General features: G+C 48.6%; 1 protein-coding gene across 1 annotated transcript in view; it reads left to right on the top strand.

Moving 5' to 3' along the window:
- Positions 1–673: 673 nt before the first annotated feature.
- LOC102020017 (FERM and PDZ domain-containing protein 3-like) overlaps positions 674–21,152 on the top strand; it is a 50,949-nt gene continuing 30,470 nt past the window's right edge. Inside the window, exons 1-2 of the mRNA XM_005404701.2 lie at positions 674–1,093; positions 18,412–18,565. Of these exons, the coding sequence (XP_005404758.1) occupies positions 18,418–18,565 (148 nt within the window). The 5' untranslated portion in view covers positions 674–1,093; positions 18,412–18,417. The remainder of the gene's footprint in view (positions 1,094–18,411; positions 18,566–21,152) is intronic.

The following is a 21,152-nucleotide window of genomic DNA, read 5'->3' as shown; positions in this document are numbered from 1 at the left end:
TCTCTCCAGGCCTCCCACCTCGGCTGTCTGAGGTTCTGCTATGGAAGAGGTGTCTGAGAATGCTGGCTGCCACTCCTCTAGGACTTCAGCACCTTTCTCCCCATGACATTTCTAGCGTAACCCAGACCTCACAGGCTTGAAACTGGTCTCGTACAGTGCCGCCTGGACTCGGACTTCCTCCCTTCTCCCTTTTCTGTCTCCCATGGGGCCTGGCACACAGTAGGTGCCTAATAAATGTTAAGTGATTAAACTGTCCCTGTTAAGAGCTAAGCAGTGCAAGCCGGGTGTGGTGGCTCACGCCTGTAATCCCAGCACTGGGGAGGCTGAGGCAAGAGGGTCATTGTGAGATCAAGACCAGCCTGGGCTACAAAGTGAGTTCAAGGCCAGCCTGAACTGCATAGTGAGACCCTGTCTCAAAAAGACCCCAAAAAAAGAAAGAGCTAAGCAGTGCAATTGGGTTCCTGCCTCCCAAGGCCTCAGCCCTCCCCCAGGCACAAACAAATTGACCTGGAGTTGCCACTAGTCCCTAGTCCAGTCAGAAAAATGAGGAAACAGGGTGGAGACACAGGTCTTTAAATGCTGCTTTGCAGTAGTACCAAGTAGCTTTGGAAGCAGACAGTCCCAACTTGGAGATCCCTTAGGTTTCCTCCGCTTTGTTTTCTGTTCAGTGGAAAGAATGCTGGAAAGAGAAAACGGATGCAAAGCGGGGTGCCCAGAGCTTCTCAAGTGTTCAGCAAGCAGCGGCTGGATTACCGCACAGGGGGCCCCAGCGGGAGGGGCCCTCCAGGGGGCGCCGACTGCCTGTCCACACCGGGTTGCGGGCTGAGAGTCCGCACAGGTCGTGTTTACCGGCTCCCTCGCTAGTTCACCATCTCAGCCGCGGCTCTGGGGTCCAGCCAGTCGCCTCCTTCTTTAAGATTCTGGTCACAGCAAGGGCTGGATTTCTGAGGCAGGCGTGATCTTTCTCTTCCTCCAGACGCCGCTGCCGTTAGCGTCGGCGCGGGGCACAGCCGGGGCACAGCGAGAGGGAGACTGCGAAAGGGTTGCCGGGCCAAGTCAGCGGCCCAGCCTTTGCCCTAAGTGGGCCCTGACAGTAAGTACAGCGCTCGGAGCTGCCCGGTTGGGGTGCGCCTGGGAAAAGACCAGAAAGTAGGGGTTTGGGCCTGAGTGCTAGGGTCCTCTCCCGCCCCTCAGAGTGACCTAGGGGAGACCCTAGCAGGGGACCCTCCTCCTGGGTGGGCACCTGCTGGGCGCATGCAGCAGATGCATGGAGTTAAGGGGTCAGTTGGGAGCCATCCCTCTCCACCCCCCACCCCGAGCCCTAAGGATTGATTCTGGCCGCCAGGCAGCCTCCGGGTGCCTTCCTGGTGCCTCTGGAGAGGAAACTGCAGGGCAAGATACCCGAGACTGAGGTTTTGGTCGCCTGTGAAAAAGTTTTTTGCAGGGGTGGCGGAGAGGGAGGAGGGTGTGAAGGATAAGGAGAATAAGAATTTGGGGGACTGCCCTTCCAAGTGCTCAGAACTCACCCTCCCCACCGGCAGCCCCTGCCCCGCCCCTCCTGAGGTTGTATCCCCAGAGGGGAGCCACTCATGGAGATGGGTTTCTAGCGGCCCTCACCTCAGCACTTCAGCGTCCTCAGGCCCCTTGGCTGGTCTGCCCTCCGGGGAGCTTAGGCTGCACAAGACCAGGCAAGCTGGAGCAGGGGCAGAGGCACTGGGGCCTCTATGTCCTCAAAGCTCCAAAGGTCCCCGGGGCTGAGACAGATGACCACCCTACCCAGTGGGGCATTAACTGGAGAAGCAATGGTAAGTGCAAATATGCAGGAGCATACCTGTCGCTTTCTTTTCTTGAATTTGTAAAATTCAGGGTCGATGGAGTCTGAGGTAACAAAGGCAAGTGTATCCTAAGTCAGTCCTTTCTCAGAAAGCACCCAGATCTCCCTTCAGGTCTTCACCTGGCTCAACCATCCATGTTACCTGTGCTCAGATCTACCCGGTAGTGAACACGAATCATGTACAATAATAAGAACCCTCGCTGACATTCACTCAGTGCTTTCTGCGTGCCGGGCACAGTTCTTTACACGTATTATTTTATTTAATCTTCACAATAACCTTGTGAGATGGATACCAATATTATTCCTATTGGACAAATGAGGACATATGAGGCACATAGGTCCTCAGACCTCAAGTTGCACACCTAGCTAGAGGGAGAGCTAAGAATTCTGCTCATCTTACCTCAGGCCCCATTGTTGGCCACTGGAAATATGATGAAAAGTATAAAACAGAGCTTGATTTCCCTATAACCAACTTATTTATTGTACACATCTGAGTTTCAAATTCATTTTCAGGTCACCACCATTGTATCTTGTAGAGCAAGGCAAACTGAGTGGACTATGACAGGAGATCCTATTAATAGGTGCATAATAATAACAATAATAGTAAATTGCTCTTACCTACTATTGCCTGAGTACTTACTTGCCCCAGCACTTTTTATACATTTAATCTTCATGTAGGTTCTCTGAAGTACGTACTGTCATGAGCGCCATTTTATAGACGAGAGACCTGGGCATAAGAGGTTAAGTAACTTGCCAGAGAGTTGGGATTCCAGCCCAGAACTACTAACTCCAAAGCCCAGCTTGGAACTGCCCTTTGGCAGATTTGTGTGCGGCAGAGCTATGTCTTGCCACGCCTCCCCCAAGGCACTTGCTGGGAGCTCTGCACTATTCTCTCCACTCATTCCCAGCCCCCTTTCACACCAAAGAAGGAATTGTACAGGTTGGTGAAGGAATCCCTGGAAGGGATGGAGTGTTCTGGCTATATCTGGGTTTTGCTGTATTAAGTGTCATGCACGTAACATCAATAAGTTGCTCTGCTGTATAAGTTTTATTAATTAGAAGAGCGTCTGGGCTGCTGACTTGGCATTGTTAATCCAGTATTATAGCTCTTTTGAGTACCTCTGTTAGGAGGTATTTTGTAAAAAGTTTTTAGAACCTTATTTACAGTACTGGGCAGAGCCATCTTCCGGCTTCCTGCAGAGGGAGAAGGCTTGTCTCTCAGCCAGGATTTCAGTAGCAGAAACTACAGCCCCTACTTGAGTAATATTGTGGCTGTGTTTTCACATTCCCCCAGCACGATCTCTGTGAGCTGCAACCTGAATATGGCAAAGTCCCTTAGGGCTGACCCAGTGTCACATCTAGCCCTGCAGTTGGTTTGTTTGTAACTTCCTGCCATTGCCCCAGCCATTCATAGAGCTGGCTTCACAGGGACCCTCTTCACTGTAGGCAAAATGGGTGTGCGAGCTTCGTGGCTTTGGCCTCCATTGCTAAGCCTGGGACTCGGTGTATGTACTGGCGATCCATCTTTCCAGCTCCGCCCGTGACGGAGGTGCCGGCCATGTGCAGCTCAGTGGTGGCGCATGAGACGTGTGGCTGCTAACCCCAGTGTGGGCTGTGTCCTTGTTGTCTCTGTGACCTTTTCAGAGTTCAGTGCATCATTTCCCAGGGCCACAAGAAAGGAGTCGGTGTGGAACAGACAGCAGGAGCTGGTGCTCAAGTTAACTTTGCCTGAATTTATGCTATCATTTCTTTTTAATTGCAGTGACTTAAATACCTGGGCATTTCTTTCCCTCTTTATTGAATCTCCATAGCTATTCATTGTCACATTCGACATTCCTGTCCTAGAGCATCCTTCTCACCTTCCGCACTTAAGCAGAGCGGAAGAAATCTGCTGAGGATCAGTGTGGTGGGTGCATACCTTCCTGTGTGCTCCCGCACCTGTGCTGCTCCCTGGAGAGTCAGGGGACGCATGGTTTTATTTTACTTTTCATTTTATCTATCTCCATTTATTGCTCTGCTAGGACAACCGAGTTGCATGTCCAGTCTTTATTTTATTTTATTTTTCTGTCTTTTTGAGACAGGCTCTCCCTATGCAGTTCAGGCGGGCCTTGAGCTCACTTTGTAGCCCAGGCTGATCTCGACCTTGCAATGATCCTCCTGCCTCAGCCTTATTTTATTTTATTTTATTTTATTTTATTTTATTTTTAAATGTTGAGCCAGGGTGTTGCTAAGTTGCCTTGGCTACCTAGGAATCTGCCACTGTCCAGCTTTAACCTCCCAAGTAGTTGGGAATATAGGCCTATGCCGTCATGCTTGGTAACACACGGTTTTATATTGTTTGTTTACATGCTTGCCCAAGCTACCACCTTCTAGAGGGAAAACACGAGGCATGTGACAGGTGCTCAGTAGGTTTTTGCTGCATGTGTGAATGAAGGAGTGAATTAATGCTATATAGAAGCTGGTGGAGGAAGCCTCTGACTCACAGCCAGGAACTCTGCTATCATCCCCCTTATAAAAAGGGAAGTAGGAGCAGAGCTTGCCTTATTCTGCAACAGAGAACCCCAGCTCTGTGGATTTTTTTTCACTGAGAAAAAATACACTGTGATGCCCAAACATGAATGCTTGGGGAAGGACTTTCCTGATTAGTAGACTATTCCTGAGCAACTGGGAGTCTGGCCAAAAACTCATTTTTCCTCACCCTTTTTGATTCTTCCATTCTTTCTAAAATGCCTAGGCCTGCCTTTCTATCTTAGTAAGTCACGTCTGGAGTCTGTCACCAAATATGTGTGGCTCAGTAGGGAGCCTGAGGGTTCACAGGATTCCCTAGGATTCTATTTGCCCCTGGCCTGGCTGCAGAGTGGGATACAATCTCCTACCACACCTCAATTCCCGCTTGTCCTTACTGCACCCAAAGAGAAGTCCCCAGGCCCTTTGAGGTTTGTAATTCACTGCCACCTCCTCTAAGAAATAGATGGGGTTTCCCAGCTAAGAACCTGGGGGAGGTGAGGGTACCTGGGTGCTGACTCGTGCCCTCTGAGCTAGTAACGCAGCAGGTACCCTTGCCCTTGGCTTTCATTCTTAGGTGGAGGGTTCACCAACCTCATCTGCCCTTTTCTGACCCCAGGTAAGACATTATAATTCCTCTGTCTTAAGAGGAAGGTACCATTAGGCTGAATAAAAGGTATCTGGCTCCCCCGAGGCTGCATTTGGCATCTCTGGACATCTCCAGATGGGGTGACATAAGTTTACCGGGCCTCTGTGCTTCTTCATCTTGTGGCTTCTTGGCCTACTCTCTGTCGTGCCCCTGGGCAGTACTGACTGGACAGGTTGGGGCTGTCGCTGGGGAAGAGTAGGGCTGCTCCCTCGCAGGAGGTCAGCCCGGCGCCTGCTGGGCATAGGGCCTGGGCCTCTGATACTTCCTGCGTCATTTCGGGCATCTAGGCCAAGCAACAGGATAAAATGTGCCTTCTTCTGTCCAGTGCTGCCTATCCTGGTCTGCTTCTCTCCTCCGAAGCTCCCCAAAATGGTACTGAGATGAGAACTTTGTGCCCCAACAAAGCCAGATGGGGAATGGAGCAAAGGAAAGGCATACTCACCGTTACTCTGGTAACCTATAGCTCCTTGCTTCCCGGCTGACCTCTGCCCCTCTCTGGCTGTCATCTTTATGCTTTCTGCCACTAACTCCCTGTTCCCTTCAGTCTCTAGGCCCGTTCTCTCTTCTGCCCTTCTCTATTCGCGCAAGCCTGACCCTTCCCGCAGAACCTAGCTACCGTCCTCATCTAGAAAGCCTCCCTGTGCAGCTTCTGCAAATTGGCAGAGACTAAACAAAGGGCAAATACCTAATTTCCAAGGTCCTGCCAACTCTGAGATTATCCGGGAGTTGACCAGGCAGAGGTTGGAGGCATCCAAGGCTGGTGGCCAGGCCACCAATATCTAACAGTGTCACAGAGAACAGGAAGGTGGCCCAGCCAGCTAGCTAAATTGGCCCTCTATTGGCTTCAGGAGCCTTTGCCCAGAAGCCCTTGCAGGCAGCATCTGCCAAGCAGCCACCAGAGGGATGCTATTGGAGCCCTAGGTCTTTGGCTGCTGGAGGCAGTTACTTGTTGGGAAGTTCCCAGCAGCTCCTGCCCACACCTGCTCCCGCTGTCTGCCCTCCAAGCTTTGTTTACAGTTTAGCCCTTGGCAGACTAAAGGCTGGAATCCAAGGGAAGAGAGAACCGGGTGGACAGGGACCCTTTTCCGGCTTGGCATTCTGTGTCAGAGCGCTGAGCCCAGCTTGGCCTCGAGGACACGTGTGCACTGAGAGGAAGAATTCGGGCCTGTGGCTCCCTTCCCAGCCACCTCCACTTTTCCCATACGACCATGCCTTCCCACCTTCTGGGATTCTCGCCCCTTCCTATTTTGCTCCTCTCGCTCTCCTCTTTCACAACGAAAACCCAGCCTCTGGTGACGGAAAAGTTGGCCTAAGTTAGGAAGGTGCCTTGCCGCCTGCAGCCCCATCTGTGAACTGAGTAGGTCATGCTGTCAGTATGGCATAACTGTTCCCCTCCCGGGAAGAGCTCCATCACCCAAAGTCCTACCAGAAGGCTCTCCTTACCCGGTGGCCCTTGAGCAGCGGTGAGAGCTCTGAGGGCGTTGTTGCGGGGCAGCTCCTGGGCATCCAAAGAACAGTGAGCATCTGCAGAAGGCCTCCTGAAAGCTAAGGCCACCAGCGCCGGCAGCACACGGCCTCTGTGGTGTTCGCCTTCCTTAAGCCTGTCCTTGTTCCTCCACTGTCTCCAGGGCCCCCTTGTCTCATTGCTCTTCTTCTGTCTTGTTTCCATTGCCTCTCTCCCTCTTGGCTCTGTCTGGCCTCTTTTTGTGCTCAGCTGTCTTCCCCTCTTACTTGTCTCTCCCTTCATTCCTCATCTTTCCCCTCTGGCTCAATCAATCTGTCTCTGCCTCCTTCAGAAATGTTTGGTGTGGTGCACGAAGGGTGGGGGCTGGGGTGCCCAGCGTTCTCCGGAGTGACATGACAACTCCTTCAAGCTCCTATGAATATTTCATTGCTCCAGTTCCCCCTCGCTGCCTCAGCCCGTGACAGGTAAGTGGGGGCTAAAGTGGAAGAATCTCCCCACTAACTCCACCACAGCTCGGTGGAGCAGCTTCAGACCTTGTGACCCCGGGTGCCATATGGTATCAGCCTCACATCTGGCATAGCCCTCACATCTGTCACCGGGCTGGCAGCCCCAGCAGGGAGGGTTTAGGAGCATGTCTGGGCCTATTAGACAGCGTGTCTGGATCTATTGGACGTGTGGTCCCGGGAGGGAAAAGGGGAAGAGGAGGTGGCAGCCACGGAGAGGGTCCTCTGCAGCTTCCTCTAAGAAGCACTGTAGGGTTGGTCTTTTACAAGGTGCCTTTAAGCTCCTAGATATTTGTGCAAGGACAGATGACTTTGGTCTCTACTTGCCCCCCTGTGACCTGCGAGAATGGGTGACGGGTGTCTTCATGCCAGCCCACTGGGCAAAAGCTTCTGTTTGGACAACTACAAAAAAGAATCCAAGCACCAGAAAGGTCTAAAAGATGCTTCTCTAAGCTCAGCTGAGGGGAAAATAGCAGAGCCATAAAGACCTGAAAGGAGGCCTTCTGCAGATGCTCCTTGTTCTCATGAAAGAAACCAAGCCATCTACCCAGAGACTCTCAAGAGTGGGAAGGAAAGCTGGGCGTGGTGGTGCGTGCCTGTAATCCCAGCACTCGGAAGGCTGAGGCAGGAGGATTGTTACAAGTTCAAGACCAGCCTGGGTTACAAAGTGAACTCAAAGCCAGCCTAAATTGCATAGAGAGACCCTTTCTCAGAAAGACAAAAAAAAGTGGGAAGGACTATCCAAAGTCATCCTGCTTGCCATTCTAAAGGAATAGTTTTCTATTCTTTAAAGAAAATTCCTGAGTGAGGAAGAATTGCTGTTGGGTTTCCCACCCTTGAACACCCAAAAGGATTGAAGCTACACTATGTCCCACGCATCTTAGATTGTAGCCTTGGACTCTTCCTTTGACTCCATTCTTTCCTTATGTTTGTTTTTAGCCATAGATGTTGAGGGGTTTCTCATATGGGCCAGACTCCCCATCTGGAACCTGCCTTTCAGGTTGAGACCCAGCTAGTAGGCATTTGATAATGACTTGCATTGAATAGCCAAATGATTCTATTCTGTTTGCTTCAAAACCATTCCTATCCACCCATGCATTGGTTCACTTAAAATATTTACTGAGCATTTACTATGTGCCAAGTACGAGATGAGGTGGTAGAGGCATACTGTTGAACAAAAAAAAGATATAGTGCCTACTTTTATAGGGTTTACAGCCAAATAACCTCATAAATGTATAATTACAAGTTGTGATGAGTCTCGAAAGAAATTAACAGGTTGTAAGAATAAACAACCAAGGTAAGAATTTCCAGGAAAGGCCTCTGTGAGGAGAGAATAGTTAAGCAGAGATGTAAAGGGTAAAAGCCCAGCCATGTGAAGACTAGGGAAAGGGGCTTCCAGGAAAAGAGAAATACCAGTTGGGCTGGTCTTGAAGTATCAAAGAACTTGTTGTGTTGAGAAATTCGAAGGAGGCCAGTGGGGTAGATTGTAGCTGGCAAGAGTAGAATAGTATCGAGGAGGAGATCACGCAGGACCTGTGGGCCATGGAAACGGAGATTGTATATTCTTCACTTGCAGAGAGGAACAGCTGAAGGATTTTTGCAAGGGAATGATAGGCTTTGATCTCAACTTCTGCAGTAGCGCAGAGACCAGATTTAGAAGGGCAGCAGAGAGACCAATAAGGAGGCTGCTGCAGATGTCCACAGGAGAGGTGGTGGGAGCTTAAACTGGTGACAGTCATGGATATGGAAAGAGCTGGCTAGATTCTGCATGTGTTTTGAAGCAACAGATCACAATACTTACAGACAGGCCAGATGTGGAAGGTGAAAGAAAGGGACAGACAGCTTCGAGAATGACTCAGAGCTTTCTGGTAATGATGCTGACATGGACTGAGATAAGGAATGCTGAGAGAGTCCTAGTCTTGAGAGGTAAAAATCAAGAGTTTGGTTTTGCACATGTTAAATTTAACAGTCCCAAGAAACATAAAAGTAGAGATGTCAAAGTCTATGGGTTTGGGCTCCCCAAAAGAGGTAAAATGCAAATTGGAAGTTGTCTGCGTATCAGTTGTATTTAAAGCCAAGGAACTGGATCAGGGAAGAGTAGAAAAAAGAGAAGGCCCAGGAATGAGTTCCAAAGAACTCCAGTTTCCAGGATTTAAGGAAAGTAGGAGAGACTCACAAAAGAGACTAACGAAAGTGACAAGAGAGGTAGGAGGACAACCAGGAGGCAGTTACAGAAGCCAGGAGAGGAGAGTGCTCGGGAAGCAGGGAGTGATCTGCTGTGTCTGCCTCTGGTGAGAGGCCGAGTACGATGAGGACTGAGAGGTGCCGGGGGGGTGGGGGGCGAGAGGGAACTGTAACAAGCACACTGTAGAATGGTAGATGTGGAAGCCAGATGATGGTGGACCAAGAGGGACAAAAAGAGATGAAGGAGAGGCGATATGTGTAGAAAACTCTTTCGAGGAATTCTGCTGTAAAGGGGAGCAGGAAAACAGGGCCGTAACTGTAAAAGAATTACGGAATAGGAGAAGGTGGGGTTCGTTTATTGTCTTAAGGATGGATGATTTCTGTCAAAATCCCAGAACCTCGATTCTGCAAAGGTGGAAAGATGCACGATTTAGGGAAGAGAGTGAATGCCCAAAGAAGCAAAATCCGTGAGAAGATACGAAGGGGGTGATTTCAGAATGTAAGTGACGAGTTTTGACATTGGTAAAGGAAAAGAAGCATCCCCCTCTTAATAGATGGGAAAAACAAAGGTACAGTTGTAGGCATTGTCATATATAGATGCGGTGGTAAGATTAGGGTATTCTCATCTGATGACTTCTGTCTTTTCAGCAACAGGTTGAGGTTATCAGCTCGAGACTTCTTGGCGTCTCAAATGCTGAAATGAGGAAGATTCACGAGAGATGAGAGCTATAAAATAGTCCTCTTAGAGAGTAGGAAAGTGGTGGTCAAACAGCATTGGGAGTGCACATCAGGTGTGAGATCATGCATTTAAAGTGAAAGCCAGCTCCCCGCCTGTGTGGTTTTTGTCCAGCTACTTTCAGCTACTTTTATGCAAGCATGGCGCATGAGTACGGTGGAGTTCATCAAGGAGTGCTGTATTACAAAGTGAGTATAGCAGAGGGCAAGGAAGGAAGGGAGTTGAATGTGTTTGCAAGAAAATGATCATAATGATAGACTAGGAACTCCAATCTGGACATGGAGGGAAATTAAGATAAAAAGGAGATTGAAGGAGAGTAAGACAGTAAATAACTAGGGGAAAGTGCTTAGAAAAGGCTTCTTTGAAGAGGTGACATTTAAGCTCGGACCTAAAGGATGAAAAGTTAGCCCAGCAAAGAATGGGGAAAGATATTTTCAGGAAGAAAAGATAGCAAATGGGAAGTGAATAGATGATCATGGTTTGTTCTGATGGTCCTTGAAGAGGAGAGAAGCTGGCAGAACAGCCGATGTGGTAGGGAAAGAGGTGCTGGCGATGGAGAAGGGGAGGTGGTGCAGTAGCTAATGGTGACAGAGTGAGTTAAGGGGAAGAAGTGTTTGGTAGAGGCTTCCTCATCACCCCATGGATGTTGAATTCACAAGTAGTGATATCAGGAGTTGGAATAGGCACAACAATTTTGATGACTGTTACAAAAACAAAACAAAAACTGGAAACTAACAAGTGTTGGCCAGGATGTGGAGAAATTGGAATGTTTCTGCATTGTTAGTGGGAATGTAAATGATGTAGCTGCTATGAAAGGCAGTATGGCCGTTGCTGAAAAAAATTAAACATAAAGTTACCATGAGATCCAGAAATTTCACTTCTAGGTATATGCCAAAAAGAAGTGAAAGGAGACTGTCCCACAGATATTTGTACACCCATGTTCACAGCAGCATGATTCACAATAACCAGAGGGTGAAAACAATCCATGTTCATTGACAGATGAATAAAATGTGATACCTACATGGAACACGGAGGCTTAAAAAGGAGGTTCTGACACATGCTACAATGTGCATAAATCCTAAAGACATTGTGCTAATTCAGATAAGCCAAACATGAAAGAACAAATATTATATGATTCCTTTTATATGCTGTTTCTACAGTAGTTAAATTTTAAAAAGACAGAAAGTTGATGCCAAGAATGGTGGCGTAGCCTGCAATGCCAGCACTCAGGAGGCTAAGGCTGGAGGATCGCTGCGAGTTTGAGGCCAGCCTGGGCTACATAGGGAGTTCAAGGCCAACCCGAACTGCATTGTGAGACCCTGTCTCACTAAATAAATAAACAAATAAATACCTTTTGTTTAAAGTTAGAAGTGGCTGTCTGGAGCTAGGCCTAGGCAGGATGAGGGTTAGTGTTTAATGAGGACCGTGTTTCTGTTTGGAAAGATGGAGGAATTGTGGAGAGGGATGATGGTGCTGGTTGCACAGCAATGAGCAAACTTCATGCACTGAACTGTACTCTTAGAAAGGTTAAAATGGTAAATTTTAGGTGGTGCACATTTTACCAAGCAGAGGTTGGGGGGAAAGATCACATGTGACTAGGGACTAAAGTCCTCAGCGACTCCAAGGCCTGCATAGGAAGTCTATAGGTAACCAAAGTCTATAGGTACAAATATCTGTAGGAGAGTCTCCTTTCACTTCTTGGCATATACCTAGAAGTGAAATTTCTGGGTCTCATGGTAACTTTATGTTTAAAGAGAGCACAATTCATAGAAGTGGACCACAAGCCAGTTCCTCGAAGGAGGAGGCTTTTCTGAAAACGAAAGGACTAATGGCCTGGAGATGGCACTCGCAAGCACAGAGGACACCTGCCCCTCGTGCATGCCCTGAAGGACTTGGGATGTAAGAGAGAAAACAAAAACATTTAAAAACAAACCAGGGGCTGGGGATTTAGCTCAGCGGCAAAGCGCCTGCCTGGCAAGCGCAACGTCGTGAGTTCGGTTCCCGGTACTGGAGAAAAACCAAAAAAAACAAAAACCAGCTCCCACTCCCGAGGACCGATCGGGAAATGGTGTCCTCAAGGAATCACCAGGTCTCAATTGGGAAAGAAGAAGATGGGCACTTTCAGAGAAGAAATCACGGCAAAATAATTGTTCGCTGTTGACTGAGATTTCCAGAGGGCACAGTGGACGGGTGGAAAGGTGGGATGAGGGCATCTGTCTCGTCCGTGGTCTCACTTTCTGTGGTTGCATTATCTGCACCCAGCCATGGTCCAAAAATACTAAATGGAAAATTCCAGGGATAAACAATTAGTTTCAAATGACTTTTATTACGGTATATTATTATAGTTGTTCTGTTTTTATTGTCATTGTTGTGGATCCTTTACTGTGCCTGATTTGTAAATTAAACTTTGTAATAGGTATGTATGTATAGGAAAAAACATAGCATATGTACAGTTTGGTACTATGTGCAGTTTCGGGGGTTGACTGAGGGTCTTAGAAAGTATCCTCCATGGAAAAGGGAAGACTGTTCTTTAAGGATGCGCGTCTGGGTGCTGAGGAATAACCACAGGTGAGTAGAGCTTTGTGGTGGTGATTTAAGTTAACAGGAATGTGAAGTCTTACGGAGTGAGTGTCCCATAGGAAAGTGGGCTTAGAGGAATGTGGGAAGTCAGTTCTGTATCTGGAGTCCCTCATGTGTCAACTGCTGGTGTGGTGACTTCAACGGAGGCTGCTCTTACCCTGGAATGGCCCTCAGTTCACTTGAGGAGAAATAATCTGCTGAATATTCCCACTAAGCCAACCTCATTGTCTGTTGGGAAACTGCTTGGACCATAGATTTTTAAGTCGTATAGAGTAATTGGGAGGCGGGGACTCGCATTGCAGTTCCACAGCGTTTATGTGGATATGCATTCTCAGCAAACTGCCTAATCTCTTTTCTCAAATTTTAGCTTCCTAATCTGTAAAATGGCCATAATACTGCCTAACTCAGGGGTGGCAGTGAGGACAGAGAGAGGTAATATGTGGACAGCAACTATAGCATAGTAACCCTCACTCAACAGCAGCTGGTACTGTCATCTCTGTACTGTCCTTTCCTTCAGCATCCTCCTCACCTCACCGCCAGCTGCCTCTGGCCCTCTGGCTGTTTCTTGGCTGACCAAATTCTTCAGCGGACTAAACAGTGCTTCATCTTCCAGATCTTTCCTCTCCTTTTCCCCAGTACAACCTTGCCTAGCTTACTTCCCATCCATTTAGAGCCCTCCATATGCTCTCCTGGGATAAATCTAATTTGGCTCACCAGTCTTTTATCTGCATGACTTTATATTTCCACAACCGAAAACATTTTTAATAGTTAAAATAATAACTGTGGCCTTCAGTGCCACAACCCCAGTGGAATAAAAGCATTTCAGTCTTCGCCCGACTGCGGCTCTCCCAAGAACAGCATCCTTTTAGAGTCTTCCTTCTCAAAGTATGGTGTGTGGACCAGCAGCATGGGCACCACCCTGGAATATGTCAGAATGTCAGACTTTGCTCCAGACCTACAGCCTTAAGATCGTTTTAGCAATATCCTGGCCTAGGCGAGTCGTGTGCATGTTACAATGTGAGCAGCACTGCTGTGGTAAGGAGCAGCTAACTGAAATAAATCACCAGTCATTTGTATGCAAATTTAAGATATGCACATTGCTTATACATATGAGGGCTCCTCTACAGAATGAAGAGCTTGTGTCCAAGCTACTTCCAGGTGGCCAGCCAGAGGAGCTATTTCGGAGCCCCAGGATGGTGCTGCTATTGCTGCCACCAGGAGAACATGGTATCTCCCAGGGACCGAGCTGCTAGTCTGCTATGCTGGACCTCTGGAGCTTCAAGGAGAGTCAGGCTCCAGTTACTGGAATCAGAGGGCTAATTGGCCTCACATGTCTCTGAATCCTGCCAGTTGCTGGGGAGTGACAGGACTCCCCAAGGAACCAACCAAATGTAAAGAAAAAGGATCCAAAGACAAGGAGGGACAGAGAACTAAAAGCCAATGCCTGGAAATGTAACTGTTAAATTTCTATCTTTCTACCCAAAAGTGCAAGGGGGGAGAGCATCAGCTGAGAACCGTTCTGTCATCTTCTCGGTTCAGCTGTCCTTTAGCTGCATCCTGCCTAGCAACAGTTGTTAGCATGAGCTACAGCTACAAATCCTTCTTTACACACTGATTGGGGGGCTCAGTTTAGCCCAAAAAGGGGCCAGGGCACACAGATGGAGCCAGGTTGTCTGAAAGTTGGGGCAGAGGAAGAGCTGCCTGGAAAACCAGAGGACAGGGTACACTGTGGGACTCTCTTAGAAGCAGGGAGTTGGCGGAGGAAAGGCCGGGGTTGTGTGAAGCAAGTGAGGATTATCTTCAGCACCCTCTCTCTGCTCCTCTGGCTCCTCTGAATAATGCTACCAGTAATATCACCACCTCTACATCTGGGTTATGCACTTAACCTTCCGGAGTGCTTCTGTAGGCATGATCTCATTCCATTCTCCCAACCGCACAGAGTGAGCAGGATCGGAGACAGGTTAATTATGATGTAGGCTGAGCACTGAAGCTGGCCAGGACATGGCGTGCTGCTGGCTGTAGGGTTAGGGTGACCCCCAAATGGAAACTCTAGATAGCCAGAGGGTCTAGGATCCTGAGTGGATGCAGGTGGGGGAGCTGATGGGGGGGCCCCATCCAAGAGATTTGGCTCCAGTTGAACCACTGAGGTACACAGTCTCTGTGGGTCTCTGCTTCTTCGTCTACCTTGGAGGCTGGGGTGGAGGAGGAGCAGTCGCCTAGCCTATTCGGCAGGACAGTTAGATGCTGTGAGGAGATAATGGATGTGAAAGTACCTTTCTCAAATGAGGTAATAGATGTAAAATGAAAAGAATCACATAGATCTGAAGTGTTGTTATTATCAAGCAGAAGAGAAACATTAGACCTTTGCCCTCGTCACCGATTGGAAAGAGCAAGCCCGGCACAGGATGAGGAGATACCTTTAGGGAGCTCGGGTGGGGAGGAGACAGATTAAAGGCATTGCATGCTTGTAGCAAACAACAGAAGAAAATAGCAAGTCCCACGGCAAAGCAGTGGGGCGGGGTACCATAAGCTTTGGCTGCTTCATAATTTTGCTCAGGGTTGCCCTGCTTGAAGGGACCAGAAGCCAAACATCTTTCAAAGTCAAATTCCCTGTTTCCCCCAGGAGGGAAGTCATGTGACCCACGGACAGCTGAGCTCTTATCATCCATCACTGCTTGCCTCCTGTGTCACTCCCAAGTCTCCAGGCACTTAGGAAATTTCAGAGGGACTCCGTTGCAGACACTAGAAAGAGGCACACCCCAGAAGGAAAGAAACAACTTCCATTTAAATTGTAAAATGGCTTCCTGGGCTGTTCATGGGCGCATTTCTCCCCTGACCCAAGATGCCCAGGAAGCCAAGTGTGGTGGCACACGCCTATAATCCCAGCACTCAGGAGGCTGAGGCAGGAGGATCATTTCGAGTTCAAGGTCAGCCTGGGCTACAAAGTGAGCTCAAGACCAGCCTGCACTGCATAGCTGGCCTTGAGCTCAAAAGACCGTACTCAAAAAAAAAAGATGCCCAGGAAGGCCCCAGCAGTGTGAGGCAAGGGCTGCTTGCAGAACTGAGCGAGAATCTACTTAGTACAGCTCAGTTGGGGACAGCTGTCACCAGGAATGAAGTGTGCTCCGGTGACACCTGGACACACGGCTGTGGTGGTGAAAGAAATAGCTGGGCTGTCTGGATAGGTGGGGCACGCCCATGGTCAGAGCTTGGGTTCTCAGCTCTCTCCCCAACTCTTCCCTGTGCTGTGCAGCCAGCACAGCCCCCACTTCCTCCACGGACACTCTCCAGTGTCTCTTCCCTCTCCTCTGAACACAGCCTGCCACTTGTTAGAGTTGGTCTACTAGTCTCAGGGCTTTGTTTCACTTGCGCATTGGATACTTGTCATTTCTCCTCCAGCTAGACGGGAGGCTCTTTGTGGGCAGAGATTTGTAACTTCTCTTGTGTCCTCCAGGGCACCACACTATCTGAGGTACGCATTCAATAAGTACTTGTTGATAGACTAAAATGAAAGAATAAAACAAGACTTGTGTCACCAAAGGCTCTGGGCTCATTGCTTGCTCAGCTTCAGGAGCGCCCATTTGCAACAGTACTGGTGGTACCTCAAGGCCCATTTGAGACTGAAATGTCTTCAGCTTCAGAAAAAGAAAAAAGGAGCCTGGTGGGGTGGTACATACCTGTAATCCCAGCTGTTGGGATGGTTAAAGCAGAAGGACCACAAGTTGAAGGCCAGCCTGGGCAATTCAGTGACCCCTTGTTTCTAAACAAAATTTGAAAAGCAGTAGGGATACGGCTTAATGGTAGAGTGCTCGCCTAGCATGCACTAGGGCCTGGATCAGTTCATCCTCCGCTACCCCCACCAGCCCACCAAAAAAAAGAACAGGGACAAAGCTGAGGCTTTAGCCATCGGGAATTGGGGGACTGAGTGCGGGAGAGTTTGCCAAGCACTTCCTCAGCAAGCCTGTGTCTTCTTGCCAGTATTTCTGCTCATGCTGGAGCTCTGGAGCCCAGTAAGTTTCCATCTTCCAGCCTGCCCCAGACTGTGTCCACACAGGAAACAAGCTGCTTCGGTCTCGCAAGAAGACCCTTTTAATGCCGCAATGGCAGGAGACAAAAGGCTCGTTTGGGAAGCAGCCCCAGGGTGAAGAAGGACAGCAGCTGTAGGAGGATGCTGTCTGGATCCCTTTAAGGCCGAGCTCCTGCCTGTCACCAAGAGCAGAAATGAGAGAGGCACCAGCCTGAGGCCATTTGTGCAGAGCCTCTGTCTCAGGAGGGTCTATCCAGGACACTGGCCGCCATATTCCAGCTTCCAAGTGCCTTTCAATTAAAAAGTGACCATTTGTCTTACTAGGGTGGGAGGGAAGGAGCCAGCTTCTGAATTCTCCTTCTGGAGGCTTGACCTCATCCGCTCATGGCCATGCACCTCCCGACACGGAAAGAGGCAGTCTCCAAGGCTGGATGCAGCTGGAGTGCATATGGCTGAATTCAAGTCAGCCACGTCTGTCTTTCTTCTTTCCCAGTTGTGATATGATTGCGAACTCCAGGGTTCTTTGCCAGACTGTGAATTTCTCTTTCATACAGTTAGTTAATCCCCCCTCCCCGACAGACCGTCCTAGAGTTCTGCTCTAATCACTTGATTTGTGTCCAGATAAACAACCTAGCTGCTGAGACATTTGCCACCGACAAACGTGGTATTCTTAGCTAGTCAACGATTGCATCACTCTCGCAGTGTCAAAACCTCCCATTTCTTTCACAAACCTTGCGCTCTGCTTGTTTCATTAATTACTGCCTAGCGCTCCGTATCTTGTCGTGAAGGGCCCTGCCTGGAACCTCACTTGTAGCGGATCCACACACTGAGATTAGGAAACCTAAGCCTATCTATCGGCCTGAAAGCCTGGGGGAGGAGTGGGGTCAAGTCAGGGAGCTAAGCCCCTGGGTCACTTGACACTAGCCCCGGTCTTCTACCTCCAACTGTGCTGCCCTGCCCCATCACTCCCCTTTTTACCTACCTCCTTCCTTGTCCCTAGCCCGCAGTGCCCTCACAGGCCCGGTGGCCCCACACCCTTACTCCTCGGGGCAATTCATCTGACTACTATACCCAGGCCTATCTTTGCCTGCAGTGTGCCTCACCCAAGCCTTTCTGTGGAAACTTTATAAAGCTCTCCGGGAATTCCTAAGCTTCAGTAACTTAAGTTGTGGGCATCAGGAGGGCAATCTGTAATCTCTCCCAGGTGTTAGGGTAGTGCTTTCTCTTCTCCAGCTCCTGAGTCTCAGATCTGTTAGCAGCCCCAGGGTGATGCTCCCCTTCTGGCTCACAGGAGCCAGGAGCCATTTTCCAGCTGTTCCGTTAAATGAAATAAGTTGAAATAGTGTACAGCTGTGTAAAGTAATGGTCCTAAGCATTAGCATGCTTGTTTATTTATGCCACTTAAATAGTTCCTTTTTGTATATCACCCAGAGATATTAAACTTTAAAATCTCTCAAGGACTTCATCGAGGCGCTCCACAATCTAGAATGATTTCACATTTCTTTCCCACTTATTTGCCTGCTTGGGAGACCCATTTTCCCAAGGTTTTTGTTTCCTTTAGGGAATTAATAGCCAATTAAAATGGCTAATATCAGTTAATTTTAGAATAACACATTTGTACCTACCTAGGCTTCTTCTGGAGTCCCAATGTCTTAGAGGAAGGGTCTGATTCTTGCTTTTAGACTCCGTGGCACCAGATTCTTCTCTTGGCTTCTGCCCTGAAGACAAGTGACTTCTCCTTCCTAGATTTCTTTCTTCAGTCTAAAATATGAGGCGGTCATTATGTCTGTTGGTTCCAGAGGATGTAGGAAATTAAGCTGTACTCGCAGTGGGCCATAGCCAGACCCCTAACCAGTTGTTCTCCCAGCTGATTCTGAGGCTCGGTTCCCTTTGCATCTTGTTTTGCTCCCATCTTCCCCCTTCCCCAGTCATGTATGCAGGAAGAGAGCACAAATGATATGGAATGTGCGCATCTGCCCGCAGAGACGCTGCGACAAGTGACCATTCACCGAGACCCTATATATGGCTTCGGCTTCGTGGCCGGCAGTGAGAGGCCTGTGGTGGTTCGATCTGTGAGGCCAGGTAGGTGTGCCTCAGAGCATCCCTCCAGCCCTGGCTCCTATCCCACAAGACCCCCATTATCTTCTCAAAGAGTAGAACTTCTGAGTACACTGTGTTGCTGAGGAATTCACAAAGAGTGGGTAAGGACTTGCCAACCAATAACTAGGTTTAAGACAGGTAGACAAGCCAGGCACAGTGGTGCATGCCTGTAATCTCAGCTGCTTGGGAGGCTGAGGCAGGAGGACTGCAGGTTCAAGTCTCACATGGCAACTGGGTGAGCCCTAATCTCAAAATAAAAAATAAAAAAGGCTAGGGATATAGCTCAGCACAGAGCCTTGGGTTCAATCCCTAGAATCCCCCCCACCCCCAGAATGCCTGATAGATACAAACCACAGATGCAGCATGGGGCCATAGACAGAGACTGAAATGTGAAATTGATTATTTAATGGGGTCCGGGTCTTAGTAAAGCTTCTGTTTGCATAGAACATTCATAGACGAGCCGTAGTGCTTTGGATGAGAAAGTACCATTCAGTTCAATTCAACAAGTATTTTTAGAATGTCTACTCGAAGCCCAGCAGTGGTGCAAGGAAATATAAGACACAGTTCCTGTCCTCCCGAATCAAGCCATCAGGCTGTGGAGACTGGTCCGTACTCATGAAATAGATAAGCCACCTAAGTCAGAATCAGATAGAGACAACAGGTGGGATAAGAGGGGCACAGGAGAATGAAATCTCTGAATTTCAGAGTGGCAGTAACAACAACTACCATTGACTGATCATCTGCTACACACTTTACATCATCTTATTTAATCCTCACAGCCGAGCCTGCAAGGTAAGTAAGTAAAACTCTTCCCATTTTATGAATGAGAAAACTGAGGCACAGAGGAAGAGAAATGGCCCACCCCGGAGCACTGAGCTAGGAAGCCATAGTCAGGATTTTCTGTGTGTGTGATGCCCTGAGGGGGAGTGGGATTTGAACGGGACCGTGTGGGATGTAACAAGCAAAACACCCCCCCCCAACTGTGAAACCCTGCCCTCATGAATGAAATAAGAACGGCGAAAACACTATTTTGTTCCAAATGTGCTATGCACTGACAGAAAAGACAGACAGAGAGGAGCTTTATTCCAACTTGCTGGGCCTGAGGCTTTAGATGTTTACAACAGTTTTTCACTCAGTCAAGAGAAGCAGCTGGAGTACAAACTGGTCTTGCAGAAATTTGATGAATTTTGCAATCCTCAAAGGAAAAGAAGAAGATTTTGTAAGCTCTCTTCAACTAGAGGCCACAGAGTAAAAAACCTTCAGTACAGGAGTTTGTGACTGACCTCAGGCACCCAAGTCAGTCATGCAGTTTAGCAAAAGACTTTTGAGTCTCTGATCAGAAATCAAATTTGTCCTGGGCAAGAGGGACCAGACAAAACTTAGTAACTGACTATGGGAAGCTTCTGCTTTCATTTCAAAGCTGAAAGAATTCACGGGGCTGACAGAAGCCCCCAGGCCTGGAGGGGTGAGCTGCAAAAGGTAAAAGATGAAGAGAAGGGAGTTGCAGGGGTAAAGAGAAGGAACTCCCCAGGCGAGAGCCACAGAAAGCCGTGGGACCGACAGGCATAGCCCTATGAAAAGACGCCGGCTGATCCCCGCTGCTGCTTCTACACAGGCAGCCGGGCAGCTGAATGCAGAGGATGTTTAGTTCAGAGCATGTGTGAGGCCGTAAGAAGACACAAAGGAGTGTCCTGTACAGGAGCAATCCCGGTTGAGAAGCCAACAATCCATTGCGAACGCGGTAGCAGATTGATGCTCCCACTGCCTCCTGTGAAGGAGGTTTAAATTCTGTGAGAACCTTATCCTTCGCAAGGGAAGGAAGGAAGAAAGAGGGCAGGAGAAAGGAGGAAATAGGTACAGTGGCCTCCACCTAAGAGACTGGCATTTTTGACAGGAGTGTCTAGAAGGAATGAAATAAGTTAGAGGAATTGTCCCGTGGAGGATATAATAACTACCATTCATTGAATCCTTACCAACCTCAATCAACTGTTTAGGTACCATACATTTATCATCTCATCCTCCACCACTCTTATGATGTGCAGGTACTGTTATTTTCCCATTTTACAGATGAGGTAAGCAACTCAGAGACATTCAATGGCTCATCCAAGGTCGCATGACTAGTGAATTGCAGGTTCAGGATTAGACCCCAGGTATGTCTCCTGTGAAGAACATGCTATTCACAACCACACTGTCCTGTCCTGAAATGCTGGGCTGTCAAGAGATGTGACCTGTTGAGCCCAGGGCCATGACTGTTGAAGATATAACTGCCACGAGCTGTGTTGGCATAGCCGTCCTTAGCACAGGGGACCCAGGCTCCGGAGCCAATGAACTGCGCTCAGGTCACATATTGGCTGTGCGTTCATGGTTTTGGAATTTGGGTCACACGCTTCTTTAAAAAGCGACAGAGACATTGGAATCAGGCCTTTTAAAGTGGATACAAGAAGAGTTGAGCTTGGTTTGAGTATGGAACATGTCATTAAACATTTCTTTCAGGGGCTGGGGATTTAGCTCAGCGGCAAAGCGCCTGCCTGGCAAGCGCAAGGTCGTGAGTTCGGTTCCCGGTACCGGA

This window comes from Chinchilla lanigera, unplaced genomic scaffold, assembly GCF_000276665.1.
Source record: "Chinchilla lanigera isolate Chin_1 unplaced genomic scaffold, ChiLan1.0 scaffold00089, whole genome shotgun sequence".
NCBI lineage: Eukaryota > Metazoa > Chordata > Mammalia > Rodentia > Chinchillidae > Chinchilla > Chinchilla lanigera.
This window is presented reverse-complemented; position numbering and strand designations above follow the sequence as displayed.